Source organism: Rhyacophila brunnea, unplaced genomic scaffold (assembly GCF_057557595.1).
Source record: "Rhyacophila brunnea isolate RB1 unplaced genomic scaffold, BYU_Rbru_1.0 scaffold_10, whole genome shotgun sequence".
Lineage (NCBI taxonomy): Eukaryota > Metazoa > Arthropoda > Insecta > Trichoptera > Rhyacophilidae > Rhyacophila > Rhyacophila brunnea.
The window spans coordinates 41,961,663-41,982,337 of record NW_028232752.1 but is presented as its reverse complement, the minus strand read 5'-3'; the positions used below and the strand labels follow the sequence as shown (position 1 = coordinate 41,982,337).

Below are 20,675 nucleotides of genomic sequence, written 5' to 3'. Positions count from 1 at the left end.
AAAATGAAGACATTGCATTTGGAAAATAAATCATCCCTTATGAATAATTATTCCAGCACAAAAAAAGTAATAGAATACCACAATAATATGAAATTATTAAGTTGATGAAAAAGCCAGATAATATTTATCATATTATATTATTAAATACATAGTCAGTACGTCTGCAAAACCGGTCACTTTGTGACTAATGAAATATTGATTTAAGCACCTCAATATCAATTTTTTTTAAATTAATATTGATTACATATTATGTTAAAATATTTACGCACAAAATAATAATTATAATTACCATAGATTGGTAACATATGGTAGGTATTATAAGGAATAATATTTTATTCCTTAGGCGTCGCATCATCAAAAATAGCCCTTACAAAGGAAAAATAATAACACATACAAACTAGATTAAAATTGAACTATACTCATAAGACTGAATTTATTATTATTTGATATCTTATTGTCTAGTATTTTTATACTTGATGTATCGAATTCTGGCGGCAAGTTTAACTGGATCATTGGTAATATCACTGTTATTTTTACCACTCAGGATTCGACATACATCAGTGCACCAACTATGAACAACTGTTTTTATCGATAATGTGCAAAATTTTCTAATAAATTCAGTCTTATGGATATCACAAGTTATAAAATTAAAACTAACAAGTTTATCTGCCTCATCATGAATTTTCTTTTGCAAACCTAATGTGTGGCAATCATGTCTTAAATAACGGCAAGTTATTTCTTTAATACGGTTGAATGCAGTAATAACATCCACAGATGGATAACCAAGTGAGTGATGTGTAGAGTTATATTCGCGGGAATCAATGACCTGCATGCCGGGTGCATTAGGATTGACGAAAGAAAAGGCATTGCACAGGGAACATTTTTTAAATAAGGTCTTTTGTAACTTCTTAGCTACATAGCCAGCAACATAATTTGCTGCGCCAGCCTGTATAGAAGTCATATTGTCAGATACTGTACTTTCAGAAAATAATATATTGTTTTCCAAATCTGTACTTATATCTTGCTCAGGGGCAATGTCTTCATCATGCAAAAATATTCGCAGTGAATCTAGACATTTCCCTGAGTCATCCTCCTCACAATTTGAACCCACAGAGTGGGACGAAGTCATGTTATTTATAAGGAGCGTCTTGTACGCGGCTTCAAATCCTGAGCATGTCGGCGTAACATTCCGAACCCCTTGGCTTCGAATAGATCCGAAGAAATTTTCCAGGGGGTCTTGATTGAAATGCCGAAGAAGCAAAGATTTGACGCCACGACCTTTCATATCCTTAAAACCCCTCAGTGTTCTCCCCCAGTTCCCCAAGGTAGGTGGCTTGCTACACTTACCATTGCCATCAAGAGCTGCAATTGCAAGAGTCAAACAGCTTGTCGAAGAAGAGCAATATTTGGGCTGTCTCACATGCTTCACTCGGGATTAGGTTGACATCTGAAAATAAAAGAGATGATCACAATAAATTTCATCATGCTAATAAATCATATAGGCACATACTCAGGTCTATTTCAATTTTTATACCTCTTCAGAACATATTTATTATGTATTTATATTATCAGACATTTACGTAAGTACATCGTTACTAATCGTTTGTTAACTAAATTGGCAAAAAAAAGGTTTAAATTCAATGTACACTAAGTATATAAAATAATGGGGCACTTGTTTTTATGCTGAAAAATCAGAATAAATACCTATAATATACTATATTCTGAAAAAAATTGTATAATACGTCAGTACGTCAAAGAGTAGCATGTTCGCACCCACTCCATGACTAAAAATCTGACTGGCATATTTCACCTTCATTTTTGGGATTTTATCTGGTACTACATGGAGCTCTGTCAATTTTGGTCAACACCCTAATCTCATTCATTGTAGTATCAGCATGATATACTTGTACCACATGATCCCATTTTCCAACTAATTGTTTTCCGTCAATTGTGCATTTTAAGTGTTTTGTCAATAAGTTATTTCTCATTCCTTTCATTAAATGGGGAATATCAAATAGTGGTATTACTTTGTGCCCATTTACTTCAAAGAAATTGTCCTCACTCTTATACAAATGAGCTCGTTTCTCGTCGCTCAAATACGATCTTATTGTCTGCTGGATGAGTTGCTTGATGGCAGCCTCATTACTCTTGCCTTGATCGCATACTGTTGCTACAACCCTTAGTCCAGTTGAGTTGACAGCTTCTATAACGGCTTTCAACTGAAACATGAGTTCAGGTGTTTTTGTTGACCCTGTACAGAATGTGTAAGCAACAGGTTGTTTAAATTTACGACGTATACCTCTTATAAAAACAAGCACATGATCAGCAATTTTGTTGGTCCTTCGATTATTGCCATAGTCTTCGAAGCCTTCGATTCTGTCCTTCCTTTCATCATATTGTAAACGGGGACTCAGAGCCATTTCATCAAAGATTAATGTGCAATATCTTTGTTCTTGTGGTATTCTACGCACAATCTGTTTGAGGTGAGCAAATATATGGTCATTAATGCCAGTAGTCAATGGTACTCTCTGAAGAACTCTCAGCAATGTTCGTGGAGCAGGCAAAACAAACACCTTAGATAAAAATCTATAATCTTTTGGGCTCTGTTTGTATAGTGATAGCGAAAGTATTTTTTCATCCTCTGTAAAGCGTCTTCCTCTAGCCTTCTTGCCAGACTGTCGTGATTGAACCTTTTCTTGAATCTTGCTTGAATCTTTCACCTGAAACATAAAACAATGTATTATTTATAATTATAACAATAAATCTTTTTTATTTTCAGTTTTGTGTAGTTGGCCATGGAAATGGTTCAACTATTACTTATAATCAGGTCATTATGAAGATGAGTATAAAATGGCTGTAGAGTCCGAAAAAAGTCACATAAAAAATTGTTACCCATATAATTAATTTAAAACAAGGGCTACGATGTTTTTGAGATCACCATAATATGTATACGTTATAATTTAATTATTATTCTTCAGATCTTTATAAGTCCCTGTAAATTTAGCATCTTATGAACCTACCAATTGATGTATTGCGCATTTTTAGTTGTGTGGATATAATCGATTTCTATCAATCAGCACTAGTTATGTGCTTCAAAGAAAAAAAAATTTACTCACGTTTCTCTTGCCGAACAGCAGAAGTGCTATGCTTCTCCAACAGTGGCTGTTGCAGCATCGTCAAGGATCCTGGAGATTTTGCACGTTCAGCTGAAATCAATATCCACCATCATTAGTGATCGTTGAAAGTCTACCATACCTAGCAAATCGGGGAGGACTCCGATTTGGATAAGAATGTGACGTGCAGTAAGTCTCATAAAGGATCTGAATAATTTGCACGTCCTCATTATCAACAATCCCAAATGGGGGATATCCATTCTCTCGACGGGAATGTCAGACAGCCCCAGTCAAATTGACTGGAATGGATTATGTTGTCGCCGCCAGACAGAAAGGAAATGTAGTGCTGGGCCTCTCGAATCCCGCCGTCCCATGGAGATGTCTGCTCTACGGTAAGCTCTACTTGCCCATTTTGACATCGCTTCTCCTGGTGGCGGTGACGTCCGCTATTTATGCAATTACGAAAGTCAGAAAATATTTAGCGTACAGAAAAAGCATCACAGAACAGATTTATTCTATGGTGGAGCAGATTACTGATCTGCTCTCCCAGGATAGCGGGGAAGAGGAGGCTGACCCCGCCGGGCATTCAATGCCGGTGAGCCACGTGCCCTCATCCCGGTGCAGAACTGGGAAAAGACGGCGGCCGTCTGGGATGCAGCCATCGCCTTCCTGGAGAAGAATGAGAGCCGGGTCAGGTTCGAAGTCGACAATGTAGCCGGCAAGGAATATCGCACCATGTGTTGGGTGTCAGCCCAGCAGGGGAGTCCGCGCGCGGGTCGCGGGGCCAAAGCCTGGCAGGGGCAGGCTTTCGAGACTCAGGAGGGCTCCGTCAATAACCTCACCATTTCCCCCACCCAGTGCCTTAAGATCAGACATATGGTCGTCAAGAACGACAAATCTCCTAGCAAGACTGTGGTATCGGATGTCATACTGAAGAAGTGTAGGATGCAGTGCAAGATCTTGCACATCGAGATCAACAGGAGCTCGTGCTGCGTGTATGTGAAGTGCTCTTCGCAGGCTGACGCCAGCATTGTGTATCAGAATCTGCACAGGTGGGGTTATATATATATATCGATTTCAAAAAACATAAGACAATTCACATGAAATACAATTAAGTAATTAACCGGGATGTAATAAGCAGCTTCGCAGGTTAACATATAATAAAATTACGATTTAGGAATTTTGATATGCAAAGCAGGTATTAGATTAGTATTAAAAAATTAACAGAATTTTACAGCTTTATTGAAATGTAAACTTGTTATTAAATAATTTCAATAAACGGGCACTCAATTTTATAAAATCGATTCTCGGAATCGGAAAGGCTACAAATGTTAAATTATAATTCACCAAACGTCTTTTATCGCAAAAGGCCACAAATTTCAAAAACTTCCCAAACCGGGCGGCCGTGACAAAACGACCTCCAGAGGTGAAGGTGTCTTATTGGCCGGACTGAGTGGAGAGCTTGATGTATGGACCGCTCGACGGCGAGAGGGGGAAGTGGTCCATGTAGCGTTTCAGCTTCACGAGCTCCTGTTGATCTCGATGTGCAAAATCTTGCACTGCATCCTACACTTCTTCAGTATGACATCCGATACCACAGTCTTGCTAGGAGATTTGTCGTTCTTGTTGACCATATGTCTGATCTTGAGGCACTGGGTGGGGGAAATGGTGAGGTTATTGACGGAGCCCTCCTGAGTCTCGAAAGCCTGCCCCTGCCAGGCTTTGGCCCCGCGACCCGCGCACGGACTCCTCTGCTGGGCTGACACCCAACACATGGTGCGATATTCCTTGCCGGCTACATTGTCGACTTCGAACCTGACCCGGCTCTCATTCTTCTCCAGGAAGGCGATGGCTGCATCCCAGACGGCCGACGTCTTCTCCCAGTTCTGCACCGGGATGAGGGCATGTGGCTCACCGGCATTGAATGCCCGGCGGGGTCAGCCTCCTCTTCCCCGCTATCCTGGGAGAGCAGATCAGTAATCTGCTCCACCATAGAATAAATCTGTTCTGTGATGCTTTTTCTGTACGCTAAATATTTTCTGACTTTCGTAATTGTATAAATAGCGGACGTCACCGCCACCAGGAGAAGCGATGTCAAAATGGGCAAGTAGAGCTTACCGTAGAGCAGACATCTCCATGGGACGGCGGGATTCGAGAGGCCCAGCACTACATTTCCTTTCTGTCTGGCGGCGACAACATAATCCATTCCAGTCAATTTGACTGGGGCTGTCTGACATTCCCGTCGAGAGAATGGATATCCCCCATTTGGGATTGTTGATAATGAGGACGTGCAAATTATTCAGATCCTTTATGAGACTTACTGCACGGTCGTCGCTGGTAGCGGGAGCTGCCAGAGAGACAATCTCGAATTCGTTGATGAAGGGAAGCTTGTCGGATCTGCCGCAAATGTAGTAATCTTGCACTGCATCCTACACTTCTTCAGTATGACATCCGATACCACAGTCTTGCTAGGAGATTTGTCGTTCTTGTTGACCATATGTCTGATCTTGAGGCACTGGGTGGGGGAAATGGTGAGGTTATTGACGGAGCCCTCCTGAGTCTCGAAAGCCTGCCCCTGCCAGGCTTTGGCCCCGCGACCCGCGCACGGACTCCTCTGCTGGGCTGACACCCAACACATGGTGCGATATTCCTTGCCGGCTACATTGTCGACTTCGAACCTGACCCGGCTCTCATTCTTCTCCAGGAAGGCGATGGCTGCATCCCAGACGGCCGACGTCTTCTCCCAGTTCTGCACCGGGATGAGGGCATGTGGCTCACCGGCATTGAATGCCCGGCGGGGTCAGCCTCCTCTTCCCCGCTATCCTGGGAGAGCAGATCAGTAATCTGCTCCACCATAGAATAAATCTGTTCTGTGATGCTTTTTCTGTACGCTAAATATTTTCTGACTTTCGTAATTGTATAAATAGCGGACGTCACCGCCACCAGGAGAAGCGATGTCAAAATGGGCAAGTAGAGCTTACCGTAGAGCAGACATCTCCATGGGACGGCGGGATTCGAGAGGCCCAGCACTACATTTCCTTTCTGTCTGGCGGCGACAACATAATCCATTCCAGTCAATTTGACTGGGGCTGTCTGACATTCCCGTCGAGAGAATGGATATCCCCCATTTGGGATTGTTGATAATGAGGACGTGCAAATTATTCAGATCCTTTATGAGACTTACTGCACGGTCGTCGCTGGTAGCGGGAGCTGCCAGAGAGACAATCTCGAATTCGTTGATGAAGGGAAGCTTGTCGGATCTGCCGCAAATGTAGTAATCTTGCACTGCATCCTACACTTCTTCAGTATGACATCCGATACCACAGTCTTGCTAGGAGATTTGTCGTTCTTGTTGACCATATGTCTGATCTTGAGGCACTGGGTGGGGGAAATGGTGAGGTTATTGACGGAGCCCTCCTGAGTCTCGAAAGCCTGCCCCTGCCAGGCTTTGGCCCCGCGACCCGCGCACGGACTCCTCTGCTGGGCTGACACCCAACACATGGTGCGATATTCCTTGCCGGCTACATTGTCGACTTCGAACCTGACCCGGCTCTCATTCTTCTCCAGGAAGGCGATGGCTGCATCCCAGACGGCCGCCGTCTTTTCCCAGTTCTGCACCGGGATGAGGGCACGTGGCTCACCGGCATTGAATGCCCGGCGGGGTCAGCCTCCTCTTCCCCGCTATCCTGGGAGAGCAGATCAGTAATCTGCTCCACCATAGAATAAATCTGTTCTGTGATGCTTTTTCTGTACGCTAAATATTTTCTGACTTTCGTAATTGTATAAATAGCGGACGTCACCGCCACCAGGAGAAGCGATGTCAAAATGGGCAAGTAGAGCTTACCGTAGAGCAGACATCTCCATGGGACGGCGGGATTCGAGAGGCCCAGCACTACATTTCCTTTCTGTCTGGCGGCGACAACATAATCCATTCCAGTCAATTTGACTGGGGCTGTCTGACATTCCCGTCGAGAGAATGGATATCCCCCATTTGGGATTGTTGATAATGAGGACGTGCAAATTATTCAGATCCTTTATGAGACTTACTGCACGGTCGTCGCTGGTAGCGGGAGCTGCCAGAGAGACAATCTCGAATTCGTTGATGAAGGGAAGCTTGTCGGATCTGCCGCAAATGTAGTCCTCCGCGCGGCTCTTTAATGCGGGGTAAAGTATCTGCAACAGAGTGGTAGCACCGGCAACTTTATCCTTGTTAACTTTACCATGGGTTGGCAGATGGAAATTACGTTATTTGCGTCATCAATCGGATAGGTGATGTCGCTCTTCATCCTCATGTATGCGAAGGACACGCAGGAACAAAACGATGCCGATCGCGAACGATACTAAAATTACTAAATTGTTCTTGAGCTCGTAATTTTTTCTCGCTGTCTGGTAGCTCGCAGCATGCTCGCAGCTAGTGATGCGTTTGGTTCATGTTTGGTTGTAACGGTTTTGGCTTTGGCCGTTGGCGGCAGTTGGCGGGTAAATGGAAAGAATGCTCCAACAGTCTATGGCTCCAACCGCCGTACAAAATCATAGACAATAATTATTTATCTATGATAATAAACATCACCGGTGTTACCATATTTTTTTCAATTCGATTACAGGGCTCATGGTACGTTTAGCATTTCCCCCTTCTCAAACCAAAGTTATTTTGTTTATCTCATTATTGGAGTATTCGTTTAAAATAAAAATTGTTTTTTGGCTCTCCTGAACAATTGGGTATTTGGCTTGCATCCGTCTGCCTCTGAGGTACAGTTATTATTTATGGAGTAAATTTACGTATATTATCTATGGCAGTAAGTTGACACTGTTGACAGTAATTGTCTCTTGTCAGAACTTGTTTTGATTCGATGGTTTGGTGGGAATGTGGTTAGAATAATAATTGAACTGGATAATAATTAAATATGATAACCTTACGTTTGATTTTTCATAATTTTGCACTGTGTTGTTATAAAAAAATACTTATTCCTGCGTTATGTTATCAAGGGCTCGTGATTTTAATATGTGGGTACAGTAGTACTTAAATTTAATAAAATACAAGATTAGAATGTCAGGTAAGCTAGGAATTGTTTTAGATTTATTCATATCACAATCAGTCAGATACAAGTTCTAATTGATAAACATTCTATAAAACATGAATATTTTTTTCAGGTTTTTCTTTATCGAACCGTTTTTCAATACGCCTGGTTACAGCTGATTATTATTTAAATTATCCAATCCCTGGATTAGATGTTACATTTTCTGAATTTAGAGGTTCTGAAGTGAAACAGGTAAGTACCACGCTGCTACAGCAGATCATATCGATGGCCAGGGGGGACAACCACATAAGTCGAATTTTAAGATTTTTTTTTTTTGTATTTAGGTATGTTTCTAAATACTGCGGAAGCTTTACTTTTGGACATTTCCCGAGCGACCGACATTTCCGATTGCCCGCCCACGCACACCGAGATAAAATCGGCTGTGAAAAGGCTCAAGAACAGAAAGGCACCGGGGGGAGACGGGATTCATCCTGAATTCCTCAAGTAGAGCTTGAGCGCAATCCTGCACCCTATGTTTCATCTGATGACAAAGGTGTGGGAAGAAGAGCGCTGCCCAAGGGACTGGGTGAACGGTGAAATCATCACACTTCTTAAAAAAGGTGACCCTCTTAGCTGCGACAATTACCAAAGCATTACGCTACTCAGTGTTCCGGGAAAGATTTTGGCAAACATCATTTTGATAAGAATAAGGGACCCAATAATGCACGTCCTCAGGAAAAACCAAGCCGGGTTTCTACCTGGTCGAGCGTGTGCAGACCAAATCCACAACCTTCGATGTCTTCTCCAGCAGCGCCATGAGCTGAACAGTCCGATGGCTTGCTGCTTTGTGGATTATGAGAAGGCTTTCGACAGTCCGCACCGCCCCTCCCTCTGGATGATACTGGGAGCATACGGGATCCCTCCCAAGATCATTGCCATAATCAAAAGCCTGCACGAGAATAGCGAATGCTGTGTCAGAATTGGAGACACTGTCACGGAATGGTTCGGGGTCACGACCGGAGTCAGACAGGGTTGTGTCCTTGCACCGTTTCTCTTTATCATTCTCTTTGACTTCATACTACGGAAGTCAATACCACCCGACCGAGGCATACCTGTTACCCCCACGGTGAAGCTATGCGACCTGGAATACGCCGATGATGCTGTCCTATTCGACAACTCAATCGAGGGCATTCAAGAGACAATCGACAGGTTGCACAACAACTCCTCTCGCGTTGGTTTGAAAATCAACGCAAAGAAAACCAACGTCTTGTGCAATAGTACCTGTCCTGATCCAGATTTCCATCTGATTAGCGATGGACAAAGCATCGAGAGTGTCGACAGCTTCAAGTACCTAGGGGTACACATCACGGGAGATGGCATTTTGCAGAAAGAGCTCGCTATCCGAATAGGAATGGCTGGAGCAACATTCAACTCGATGCGAAATGTCTGGGACTCATGATTGTACTCGGTCAAAACCAAATGCCGCCTATTCGACGCTTGCATTCTGACGGTGTTGCTTTACGGTAGCGAATCATGGCACCTTACGAAGGCTCAGAGCAACCGTATACTAAGCTTCGAAAACAGATGTTTGCGACGAATACTGGGTGTGCGGGTGGTATGACTTTAGGAGCAACGAGGAGATAAGAGAACGTACCAAGCAGCCTCTCATCACGCTGAAAGTGAAGAGGCGACGTTGGACCTGGCTCGACCACGTGCTGCAGATGCCAGAAGAGAACTTTAACCTGGCTTGCCTGTTCTTCAAGCCGACCGGATTCCGGCGTCCTGGAAGGCCGCTAAATACAATCTACAGAGTGTATACGGCGGAGCTACGGGATGCTGGTTTGACCTGGAACGAAGCAAGAAGACTGGCGAGCGACGGATTCTTGGAGGCGCCGCGTGGTGTCCATATGCTCCAGTTAAGGGGCGGATATGGGCAAAGAAAAGAAAGATGTTTCTAAAAATACAATGTTGCATACTTCAATGACCTATTTTGAAATGATGGTTTTTAAAAATTAGGGAAAGATTTCTTGTCAAAGAAAAATGCCACTAGACTGGCCCGCCAAATACTTTTGATTTCAAAATTGTCCCCTTTTCTAAAAAAATTGTGAACCTCTGGGTTAGACCAAAATATGTCGAAATGAATAATTATATGTTATTTTCAATAATTGCATATTATGTACGAGGGTGGGTCAATAAGTCCTTAGAAAAGCCGACAGGTGGCGCGACTAGTACTGTAAGCGGTTTGTTTTCATGCAGCGGCACTACCGATTCAGTATGCTGCGAAGTTTCAATCAGATTGGTCGGGTTGTTGTGTGTTTCTCGTACATTTAAAAAAAAAATTTGCTTGTGGAAAATGGAAAAATGGAAAATGGAGAAAATTGAGTTTAGAGCTGTTATTAAACATTTTAATATAAAAGAGTTAACAGCAAAGGAAATAAAAAATGAGTTGGATTTAGTTCACGGCATATCTGCTCCTTCACTTGCAACTATTTATAACTGGTTAAATGAATTTAAACGTGGTCGTACATCAACAAAGGATGAACCACGCTCAGGACGTCCTGTAGAGGTGACTACACCAGAAATGATCAATAAAATCCACGATATGGTGTTAAGTGACCGAAGATTAAAGTTGAGTGAGATAATTGAGGTTACAGGGATCTCAAAAGGTAGCGTCATTTCTATTTTACATGACAAATTGGGCATGAAAAATATTTCTGCAAGATGGGTGCCGCGTTTGCTCACAGTCGACAATAAACGCAATAGGGTGGTGGCCTCTAAAGCCCTGTTGTCGCTCATGCAACGCAATCCGGATGATTTTTTTCGTCGCTTTGTGACTGTAGATGAAACATGGATACACCACTATACTCCCGAGACGAAAGAACAGTCAAAGCAGTGGATTGCGAAGGCAAACCATGTCCAAAGAAGGCGAAAACCGTGAAATCAGCTGGTAAGGTTATGGCTACTGTATTTTGGGATGCACGTGAAATTATTTTCGTTGACTATTTGGAAAAAGGAAAAACAATAACAGGGGATTATTATGCATCTTTATTGGACCAACTAAAAAACAAAATTGAAGAAAAACGGCCTCATTTAAACAGGAAAAAAATCCTCTTTCATCAGTACAATGCCCGTGTTCACACATGTTTACGATCAATGGCTAAAATTGAAGAATTGAAGTTCGAATTGGTCGACCACCCACCGTATTCGCCAGATTTAGCCCCCAGTGACTTTTTCCTTTTCCCAAACTTAAAAAAATGGCTAAGTGGACAACGTTTTTTTTCAAATGAAGAAGTCATCGATCGGACAAATGCTCATTTTGAGGACCTTCCGAAAATTTATTTTTCTGACGGTTTAAAAAAAATTGAGAAACGTCTAACCAAGTGTATTTAGCTCCAAGGAGATTATGTTGAGAAATAAAAAAAAAATACAAAAATAAAAACTGTTTTAATGCTTTTTTCTAAGGAATTATTGACCCACCCTCGTATCTTAAATATGCATTACAATTTGTCACTTAAATGAAATGCACGTTCAATATTGTTATTATTTGAGAACATTCAACGGGCTTTGTATTTCTTGTGTTTTATGGCCTGACCGTCATTAAGTCATCAACGATACATATTTAATACAAACCTTATTAATTTATTGCATATCTATCTACTATATTTCCAGCTTCCTATCATTCGTGTGTTTGGAGCAACTGCGAAAGGCCAGAAAACCTGTTTGCACATCCATGGAGTATTTCCTTATCTTTATATACCTTGCGAGGAACCGAACCCTGAACCTAAAATTGCATACGAGGTACTTTTATAATGGTTGCTCAAATCTAATTTTAAACTGGAGTTGACTGTTGATTTACTGGCGTTGTCTTAAACAGGCGGGTGGTGGATTAACCACAATGAAAAACAATTGGAAAAGGTCATAATTATAATAATCATTTTCGCTTTTCAAATGATTTAACTAGCAATAAGGAATGTGGGGGAAAATACTTTGGTACTGTTCGGTTATACCGGAGGCAGCGGAAAACGCATTTTGAAAATAGCCGATAAACTGGATTATTTGTTAGGTTAACTTAACCAAACCTAACCTAACCTAACCTAACCTAACCCAACCCAAACTAACAAATAATCCAGTTTATCGGCTATTTTCAAAATGCGTTTTCCGCTGCCTCCGGTATAACCGAACAGTACCAATACTTTTTATGTATTTGAATTAAAATTTGTGCTTGTGATGGATCCACTGAGGAGTGCTAAGTGATCCACTATTAATATTATACAGAAGTGTTTAGTTATAACGAATTTCATGGGATCGGCAAAATTGGTTTGTGATATCCTAAGTTTGTTATATTGGGGAAATACAAAATTGGAGATGGACCGACGCAGAACAATAACGAGTCATGAACACTTGCATCATAAAATTAGACAAGACATGACAAGAACTACTCGGTCGACAGTTAACCTTGAAAGTTTGTCAAAAGGGCATGGTATGAACATCCTACTTTAAATTGATCCCGACGAAAGCACATTTATTTTTGTAGGCCAAGAAGTTTTAGGTAAAATAATTAAAAAATGATAATTTGTTTTTAAAGAATTATTTCATAAATGTGTAAGGACACATTGTTTTTTATTGTAATGCATTTTTTATTGTATTACATTGCACTGGGCTGGCCATGTCGTCGGTCACCTGTCTTGTTCTAGCAACTGCGCGTGAGGCTGTTTTTGAAAGCTTGACTGTATTCGTTTTGATTTCAGATTAATCAATAGTCAAACAAATTACAATTCATCCAGTGAAATCTTATTAGTTAGTTTGCGTGTTGTGACACAGTGCATATGTTACGCCGAATGTGCGAAATTGAATATTACATGAAATGGGCAAAATTTTGCCTAAATCATGAAAAATGCAAGCCCGTTGCCTTATTCATGAATTAGACAAAATATCTGGAGAGTGCGTGAATTCGGAAGTAATTTTTCTGCCTAGTTCATGTTTTGGACAAATTAGATAGTAGCGCTACGGTGGTATTTTTTGCAACTAAACTAAATGTATCAAAATGCTCATGCATTGGTCAAAATGTACATATATTATCTATGGTCAAAATAGATGATCGCGCTCCGGTGGTATTTTTTGCAACTAATCAAACTAAACAAATGTGTCAAATGTCATTGATTATAATATAAAAATATACCAATCAATAACTGCAATGACGTTCATATTTATTTATAATATGATAACAGAAGAATTTTATTGAAAAGTATTTTCGTGATTTGATTCGTGCTTGGGTATCAATCGTGCAATGGTCGATTGAATGTTTGTGATAGTTTGTTGACACTTGATAGCAAACCTCAAAATGGACATTCAGTTGAATAATTTAATTCAGAATTACAAAACCTTATCTAACCTAACCTAACCTAACCTAATAATAATAATATTATATTATGTCCAATTATAACTAATAAAACCATCCGTATTAAATTTACTTTTTCTTCTGTCATGTTGACAGTTCAAGAATTCCATACCCTGGCGAATTCATGTACTCAGCAGAAAATTTACCTAATTCATGAATAAGGCAACTGGCTTGACTATTACATGAATTAGCCAAAAATTTTCCCATTTCATGTAATAGTCAATTTTGCACATTCGGTGTAACACATACACAAACCTTTACTTTGCGAGCCTATCTTTAGTTACTTTGAATGAATCTCCTCAGGCCAAGTTGCAGTAATATACACAAGGGGCCATACCGGTTACCCTATATAGGTAAATACACACGCCAGCCAGTGCTGAATAACAACTCAAATGTAGGTCTACCTTGCTGGTCACCGGCGACTCCTATGGCACCCTTAATTTAACCCATTGCCGGTCACCTATGACTCCCATGGCGATTAATATGTCGAATAAATAAAATGCACAAAACTATAGGATTTAATTTTTTTCCTTTATAAAATTGGAAGCGATGCCATGGAGATTGTATGGAATGATCTGTTTTAGACAGTATTTTACTTCATAGCCAAATTTCCAAATACATGTGTCAACCATAAAGCGGGGCATTGATTGTATTGTGATAATTGTGTAGTTTTTAATATTACAAATGATGTTTTCGATTACGATTGGGGTATGGAATTTCCCATCTGCCCCGTAAATAATGAGTCAACTTACTGTATTAAGCTTATATGAAAATTTTATTAAACGTATATTTTTTCTTACAGATAGCAAACAGTATCGATAAGGCGATTAACATATCTCTGAAGCAAACCAATTCTCTATCTCAGCATGTGTACAAAGTCACTTTGGTCCAAGGAATGTAAGTTATCCAAAACATGTAATAATATAAACTTTACGTGCCAAAATTATTTAGGAACAGAATTTACAAGGACTTAACAAATTAATTTTCAATAGAAAAACTATTTTGTACAGTTCATTTTTTTTTTATCAGAATATGGATATATTATATAATTTTTAGTTGGACCCCTTTTCCTGATTCTATTTTTGTGACCAAATTGCATAAGCGACACTAATTCTTAAACTGAGTAATATTTTGAAAAAGTATCAACATCACCACTTAGACGTAATCATCAGGACCTTATAAAAGTGCAAATTTTTAAAATCGAACCACTGTGATTTAGAATGATTTTTTTTTCCAAAATTCTTAACTTCGTTAAACTCTCCTGAACATTTTGTATTTTGTCGGTTATTCCCTATTGCCTTTCAAGCGACATGTTTGCCACACTGGGTGGCGATATTTAATATCATCCATATAAAGAAATTTTAAAATTAAAATGCATTTTTGACAAACTACTGATACACATACTTTATTTTATTTAATCATGTTCCTGAGAGATTTTAAATGCGAATTAATTCATAACATCGTCTCCATAACCTAAAAATAAATGTAACGTCATCATAAAATTTATAAATACAGTCCTACAAATTTATCTAAAGAACGGTCAAAAATGGAGCTATGAACTACCATATGGTCGCCATTTTGAAAACGTCATTCAAATATCAGATTCTGTGCAGTTGCGAGTCTTGATTAGGTAGTTTTCGACAGTGGCTCCACCATCCATTCTTTAGATAAGTTTGTAGGTCTATACATAGATAGTGTTCCATTTATATTACGTTTTTATTAGCTCGTATTCTTGTTTGTCGTCCGGTGGTTATTTGTCCAGTACAAATCTTGCAATCGATTTTTAACTAACTTCCCGACTAGCTAGACGTTTGAAACTTTTAGAATATATCAGAACACAATGTCAATGCATTCTTTTAATACTTTTAGTCATCTTCAAGCAGAATTGAATTCATTTTCAGTTAATTCTGTTTTGTATGTTTCGGAAAAAATTCGTTAAAAGTATTATTTACTACTCACTATTATTGGTTGCTAAGTGGGTCCTAGCAACTAAATTATTAATATATACGTGCGTTACTAAGGAAATCAAAAAGTATTCTATATTTGTTTGTTTTTATTTACTTTATATCAAGTACAAGTTTGAGCATATTGAGCATAATAATTCAACAGAAAATTTAAAAATGTTGTATATAAAAAGTTCTTTTTACCTTTTAATTATTTTTCTATGGCTATTATACTATTTTTTGAACCAATGAAAATGATCTAAATTTAATTAGCTAATATAACCCAAAAATATTTAACCGGTTCTGTGCCAAAGCAAACTAGTTCGCGGATATGGCCGGGCGTACAATGCCGGCCATACAAAAAACCCGAACTTATTCGCCTGTCTTTGAAGACAGAATGCCAGTCTCAGGCATTTGTTTTGAATAATTGAAAATTCGGAATAATACTGGTCCAATAATGAGACATTTAGCATATGATTGGTAAGTGTTTATGATAAACTTTCAATATATTTTAAAAAAAAAAAAAGTTTATTTTTAAATTCGCAGCCTCTCACTTGCCACCATACAAAACCTCCCGGCATTAAATGGGTTTTAAAAGCCATTCAACAATAAATTGGTGGTGTAATATACTTATTTAAATCATTATCATCAGTAACCTGGATTAATTTACTCTTCCTGGTCCTATGTATTGTTTTATTTATCAGAAGTAGTGATATTATTTTTTTATTTATATGACCAACCTGGATCAATCCACTGCTGGATGAAGATTATCCCAACCTGATTCTACTCCTCTTGGTCATATGCATTGCTATATTTATTAAAATTGGTGATATTATATCGTCAATATCACCATCAACCTGAATCAATCCACCGCTGGATGAAGGTTATCCCAAGATGATTCTAATCCTCTTGGTCATATGAATTGCTATATTTATCAAAACTGGTGATATTATATACCTACCCATTTATATCGTAATTATCATCATCAACCTGTAACAATCCACTGCTGGATGAAGGCCTCTCTAAGCTGATTGTATCCCTGTCGGTCATATGAATTGCTATATTATCAAAATTGCTGATATTATATCTACCTACATTACATTATATTGGATCGCTATTTATGATAATCACACATATTGCTTTATATTCGAATGATTGAGATGTATAATTTATCATATTTAAATGCACGTGGCTTAACGAAACATTTATATACCTACACACATATTGTATCAAAATATCAGTGGTAGGAAGTTGTTCTAGTTCCTAGTTGTTCTGCTAGGACTAGCAGCCTGAGGTGGTATCAGACGAAATTCTGAAAGCTAAACTCCAGATTAAACTACGCAAATGACCTCAAATTTATATTGGCAGTGACGACTTGCAAATCGTAAAACTGACAAATCAGCGAAATGTCAAACTGTCTGAGGTGAATGAAAATCCATCCCGAAAGAAAAACTATGGCGCCGTCTATACATACTTCACAATTTTATTAAAATCCAACACCATGTCATTAGGACTAAGCTGTCTGCAAGACCTAGCGAGACAGACTAGCGAGAGCCAGCTGGCTCTACTAGTTATATAGAATAAAGTGTGTGTTAATTATGTTTTTTTTCTTTTTGTTATAGACCATTTTATGGATTCCACACAAAACCACATCAATTCTTCAAAATATTTTTCTACAACCCGTCGTTTGTTAAAAGAGCCTCGGATCTATTACAAAATGGAGCCATATTAGGATTGTCCTATCAGCCTCACGAGGCACACATCAGTTTCATCATGCAGTTCTTTTTAGATTTCAATTTATACGGTATGAGTTTTATTAATATCGAATATGTGAAATATCGAAGAAAGAAGAATGAAAATATTACAGAAGCCGAAACACAATTACCATTTACAAATGAGGATAATTTTCTACCTAATTCGGTTCCGTATACAAGTACTTGTGAATATGAAGTGGACTGTTTTGCTCAGCATATTTTGAACAGACAAGACGTAATAAATGGTAATTTTGGAGCAAATCCAGGATTAGAAGCTATATGGGACGACGAGAAACAAAGACTTCTCGTAATGAATATGTCCGATGCAATCATGCCAACACCGTCACAACTTAGAGAAAACATTAAACCGACAAACTCTCACGTTTATCACGGTAATAAACTGTCAACGCATTTAGCGATGCTCTCCCAAATGAAAACAGACAGCAATAATTCCACTATCACTTTATCGATACTCAATGACACCGAAGCTACTGATGAAACGAAAACTCCTGAAGTTATTTCGAGCGTTACGAATCCTCAGAGTGGCTTTTTAAACAGCAGCGTCTACCCGGCGGAGACGCCCGATGAAAGTCAAATTATGAATGCAACAAACGTTTTGTTGCATCATCCACATTCTGTCTCTCTTAATCCTGATGTTTATGACCGGTCGACGATTAGATACGATAATGAAACAGAGGTAGATGAGTCTATTGTGCTACAGTGCAGTCAACTGAGTGAACGCAGCAGAGCTTCACAGATAGAGTGTAAGCCACATAATGTATAATTTTTTTATAAAATATGCAGTGAGATGTTATTGAATTACAGTACTGAATTTATACTGTATGTATATTTTTTTTTGTTTTAGTGGATAATGATGATATTAACCTTATGGATATGTTAAAAGACATGGAAAATAAGGAAGTCGAAGATGACAGCATACTTGGAACGCAGACCGGATGTCTCGAAGAGGATCTCGACTTTCTTCAACAAGAGTCGGACAATTTTACTGAAGATGTTTTCAAAATAGACGAGGAAAAAATACACCCGCTAGTGTAAGTTTAAATGCGCCTACAGAAGATACAGTACACAACTAGCATAATATTCTTGGCCAATTTTAGAGAATGTATTGATCGATTACTTACTGATGATTACAATGCAATAGCGCCGGCAGAGGTATAATATTAATATTGTATCACTTAGCGCTTCTCGATGCTAATTAGTGATGACCACTGCTAAGTGTGAATACAAAACTTATTTCAAATGCATAAAAAGTATTTTTACCACCGTATACTGCAATTAAATGTCGTATCGTGTCGAAAGAAAAGTATCTATACATTAAAGTACCCATTGAAACATTTCAATATTACAAAAAACTTAATATTTTCTCTAAAAAGTTCAAACATGATACATAATACTAAATTAATATAGTAATGTAGGATGACTATTTAACAAAATTTGAGGATAGAAATCTTAATTAAATACAAAAAGTTTTGAAAATAGCATTGGTCTAATCCAATGATACTCAACCTTTTTTTTCTTCGGGCCAAATACATATATTTGCAAAGTAACGCGGGCCGCATCACTACTGGTGTGACGAAAAAAATCATGAAACCCCCCTTTTTTACAAAACATTTTTGAGATTTAAAAAATTATGCGTGTTTTTTTTAATTAATCGTGTGCAATAGCAACACTCTTATACCAGATCTGATGTGGACCATAATGACAATCCTCTTCGGGTGTCGAAAAAGTCGAAACGAATTTCAAGATATACGAAATTCCTGAATGTGTTTCAGGCCACACATAAAAGCTTAAAGGGCTGCATGTGGCCCGCGGGCCGCAGGTTGAGTATCGATGGTCTAATCTCACCCTATTTCACGATTCATATTTACTTTGTTATGGAAAAATAATAGCTTATATTACCGTGTGGGGGTTGAATATTTTTGGCACATCGACTCAAAATAACTAACAACTTATTAAGGCCATGCATTAGTTGAGGCACGGTCTAAAAAGATCGTTGCTAGGCGATGTGCGGATTGCGGGTCGCGGGTGCAAAAGACGCCTGTCAAACGAAATATTATTTCTCATATAAATCCAACATACGTCCATTTTATGTTCTGTTTATTATTCTATTAGTAACAATAATAATATATTCATTGACATGTTTTCTTTTTAAAGTAAATGGGTAACGTTTTTAGTCATCTTTACACGATTTTAGAATTAATTGGCCCGTCGCCATCACGCAGCAAAGTGACGTATGTCTGACTCGCCGTTCTCTCAATGAATGCGAAGCGAGTACAAAATTTCGTCGCGCGTACAGTTGAAAATTATTTGGCGTTTCACTGATGCGTCACCTTAACTTCTCGACAGTGTTCTATTTTATTAAAACCATGAAGGAATATTAAAACAAAATAATCACTAAAAATATTGCATATATTCTAATGTGTTTCGTCATTCAGTATTATTTCAAATATTTGAACTAGGAGAAAATTATCTATACTGGTATTGTATCAGAACAAAAGTATCAAAGTATGGATACTTTTGTTGACGGATTTAACTGCAATTCAATCGTTGGAAGTCAATAACCGATGATGATGATGAAAATAAATCATGTTTTCCATTTAATTAAATCCACTGCCCGGTTTAACTTGACCCCACTAAACAGATTCTTCTTCCTATTGTGCTATCCCCTAGCGGAGGTCGGCCACCATCAAGGCGATCTTAGGTTTGTCATCTGCTACCCGAAACAGGAGCTGCACTCGTACCAATCACGGAGGTTTTTATGCCACGAAATGCGGCGTCGTCTTCTGCTACACTTACCATTGATCTTTCCTTGAATGACAAGTTGGGGAACGCTGTACTTTTGTCCTCTCATAATGTGGCCGAGGTAGTGAAGTTTCCTGGTTTTGATACTACGTAGAACTTCTCAGTCCTTTCCCATTCGATCGAGAACTTCAAGATTTGTCACCCAGTCAGTCCAAGGAATTTTGAGGATGCGTCTATACAGCCGCATCTCGAAAGCTTTAACTCTCTGTGACATCTCTTGGTTTAGCGTCCATACTTCCTTACCATACTGATAGTCAACTATAAATGTATATTTAGCTTCACCTCCATGGACTTTTATATTAGATAAGACAACTTCTACAAGGATTAATGTGAATTACGCCCATTATAAGGGAAAAGTTAAAATGCTTCACTTTTGTACCATGAATCCATCATAAGCTTGAATTCCGCTGGTCAGGACAAATTTACATATTATTTTGTGTATTTGGATATAGGGTTTGGATCGAACCAGTCGACTGAATAGCTAACAACCAAATTTTCTCTTATTCTGTAAATATGTCCACACTATGAGCTCCATCTCAGACTGACGATGCATTTTTTCTTTGAACAGTTAAATACATTACCTATTCAATAATTGAGAAATAATTCATTTACTCAATTGATTTATT

The 20,675-nt window shown here is 38.9% G+C and overlaps 1 protein-coding gene across 3 annotated transcripts in view; it reads left to right on the top strand.

Annotated features, from left to right (window-relative positions):
• The first annotated feature begins 7,919 nt into the window (after nucleotides 1-7,919).
• Nucleotides 7,920-20,675, top strand: part of PolZ1 (DNA polymerase zeta catalytic subunit) — a 43,226-nt gene continuing 30,470 nt past the window's right edge. For all 3 annotated transcript variants that reach the window (XR_015071531.1, XM_085954639.1, XM_085954648.1), the window contains exons 1-6: nucleotides 7,920-8,167; nucleotides 8,265-8,383; nucleotides 11,801-11,929; nucleotides 14,332-14,426; nucleotides 17,095-17,990; nucleotides 18,092-18,278. Coding sequence is in view for 2 of the 3 variants with exons in the window: in XM_085954639.1 (XP_085810765.1) it covers nucleotides 8,161-8,167; nucleotides 8,265-8,383; nucleotides 11,801-11,929; nucleotides 14,332-14,426; nucleotides 17,095-17,990; nucleotides 18,092-18,278 (1,433 nt within the window). In the remaining variant the exon portion in view is untranslated. The remainder of the gene's footprint in view (nucleotides 8,168-8,264; nucleotides 8,384-11,800; nucleotides 11,930-14,331; nucleotides 14,427-17,094; nucleotides 17,991-18,091; nucleotides 18,279-20,675) is intronic.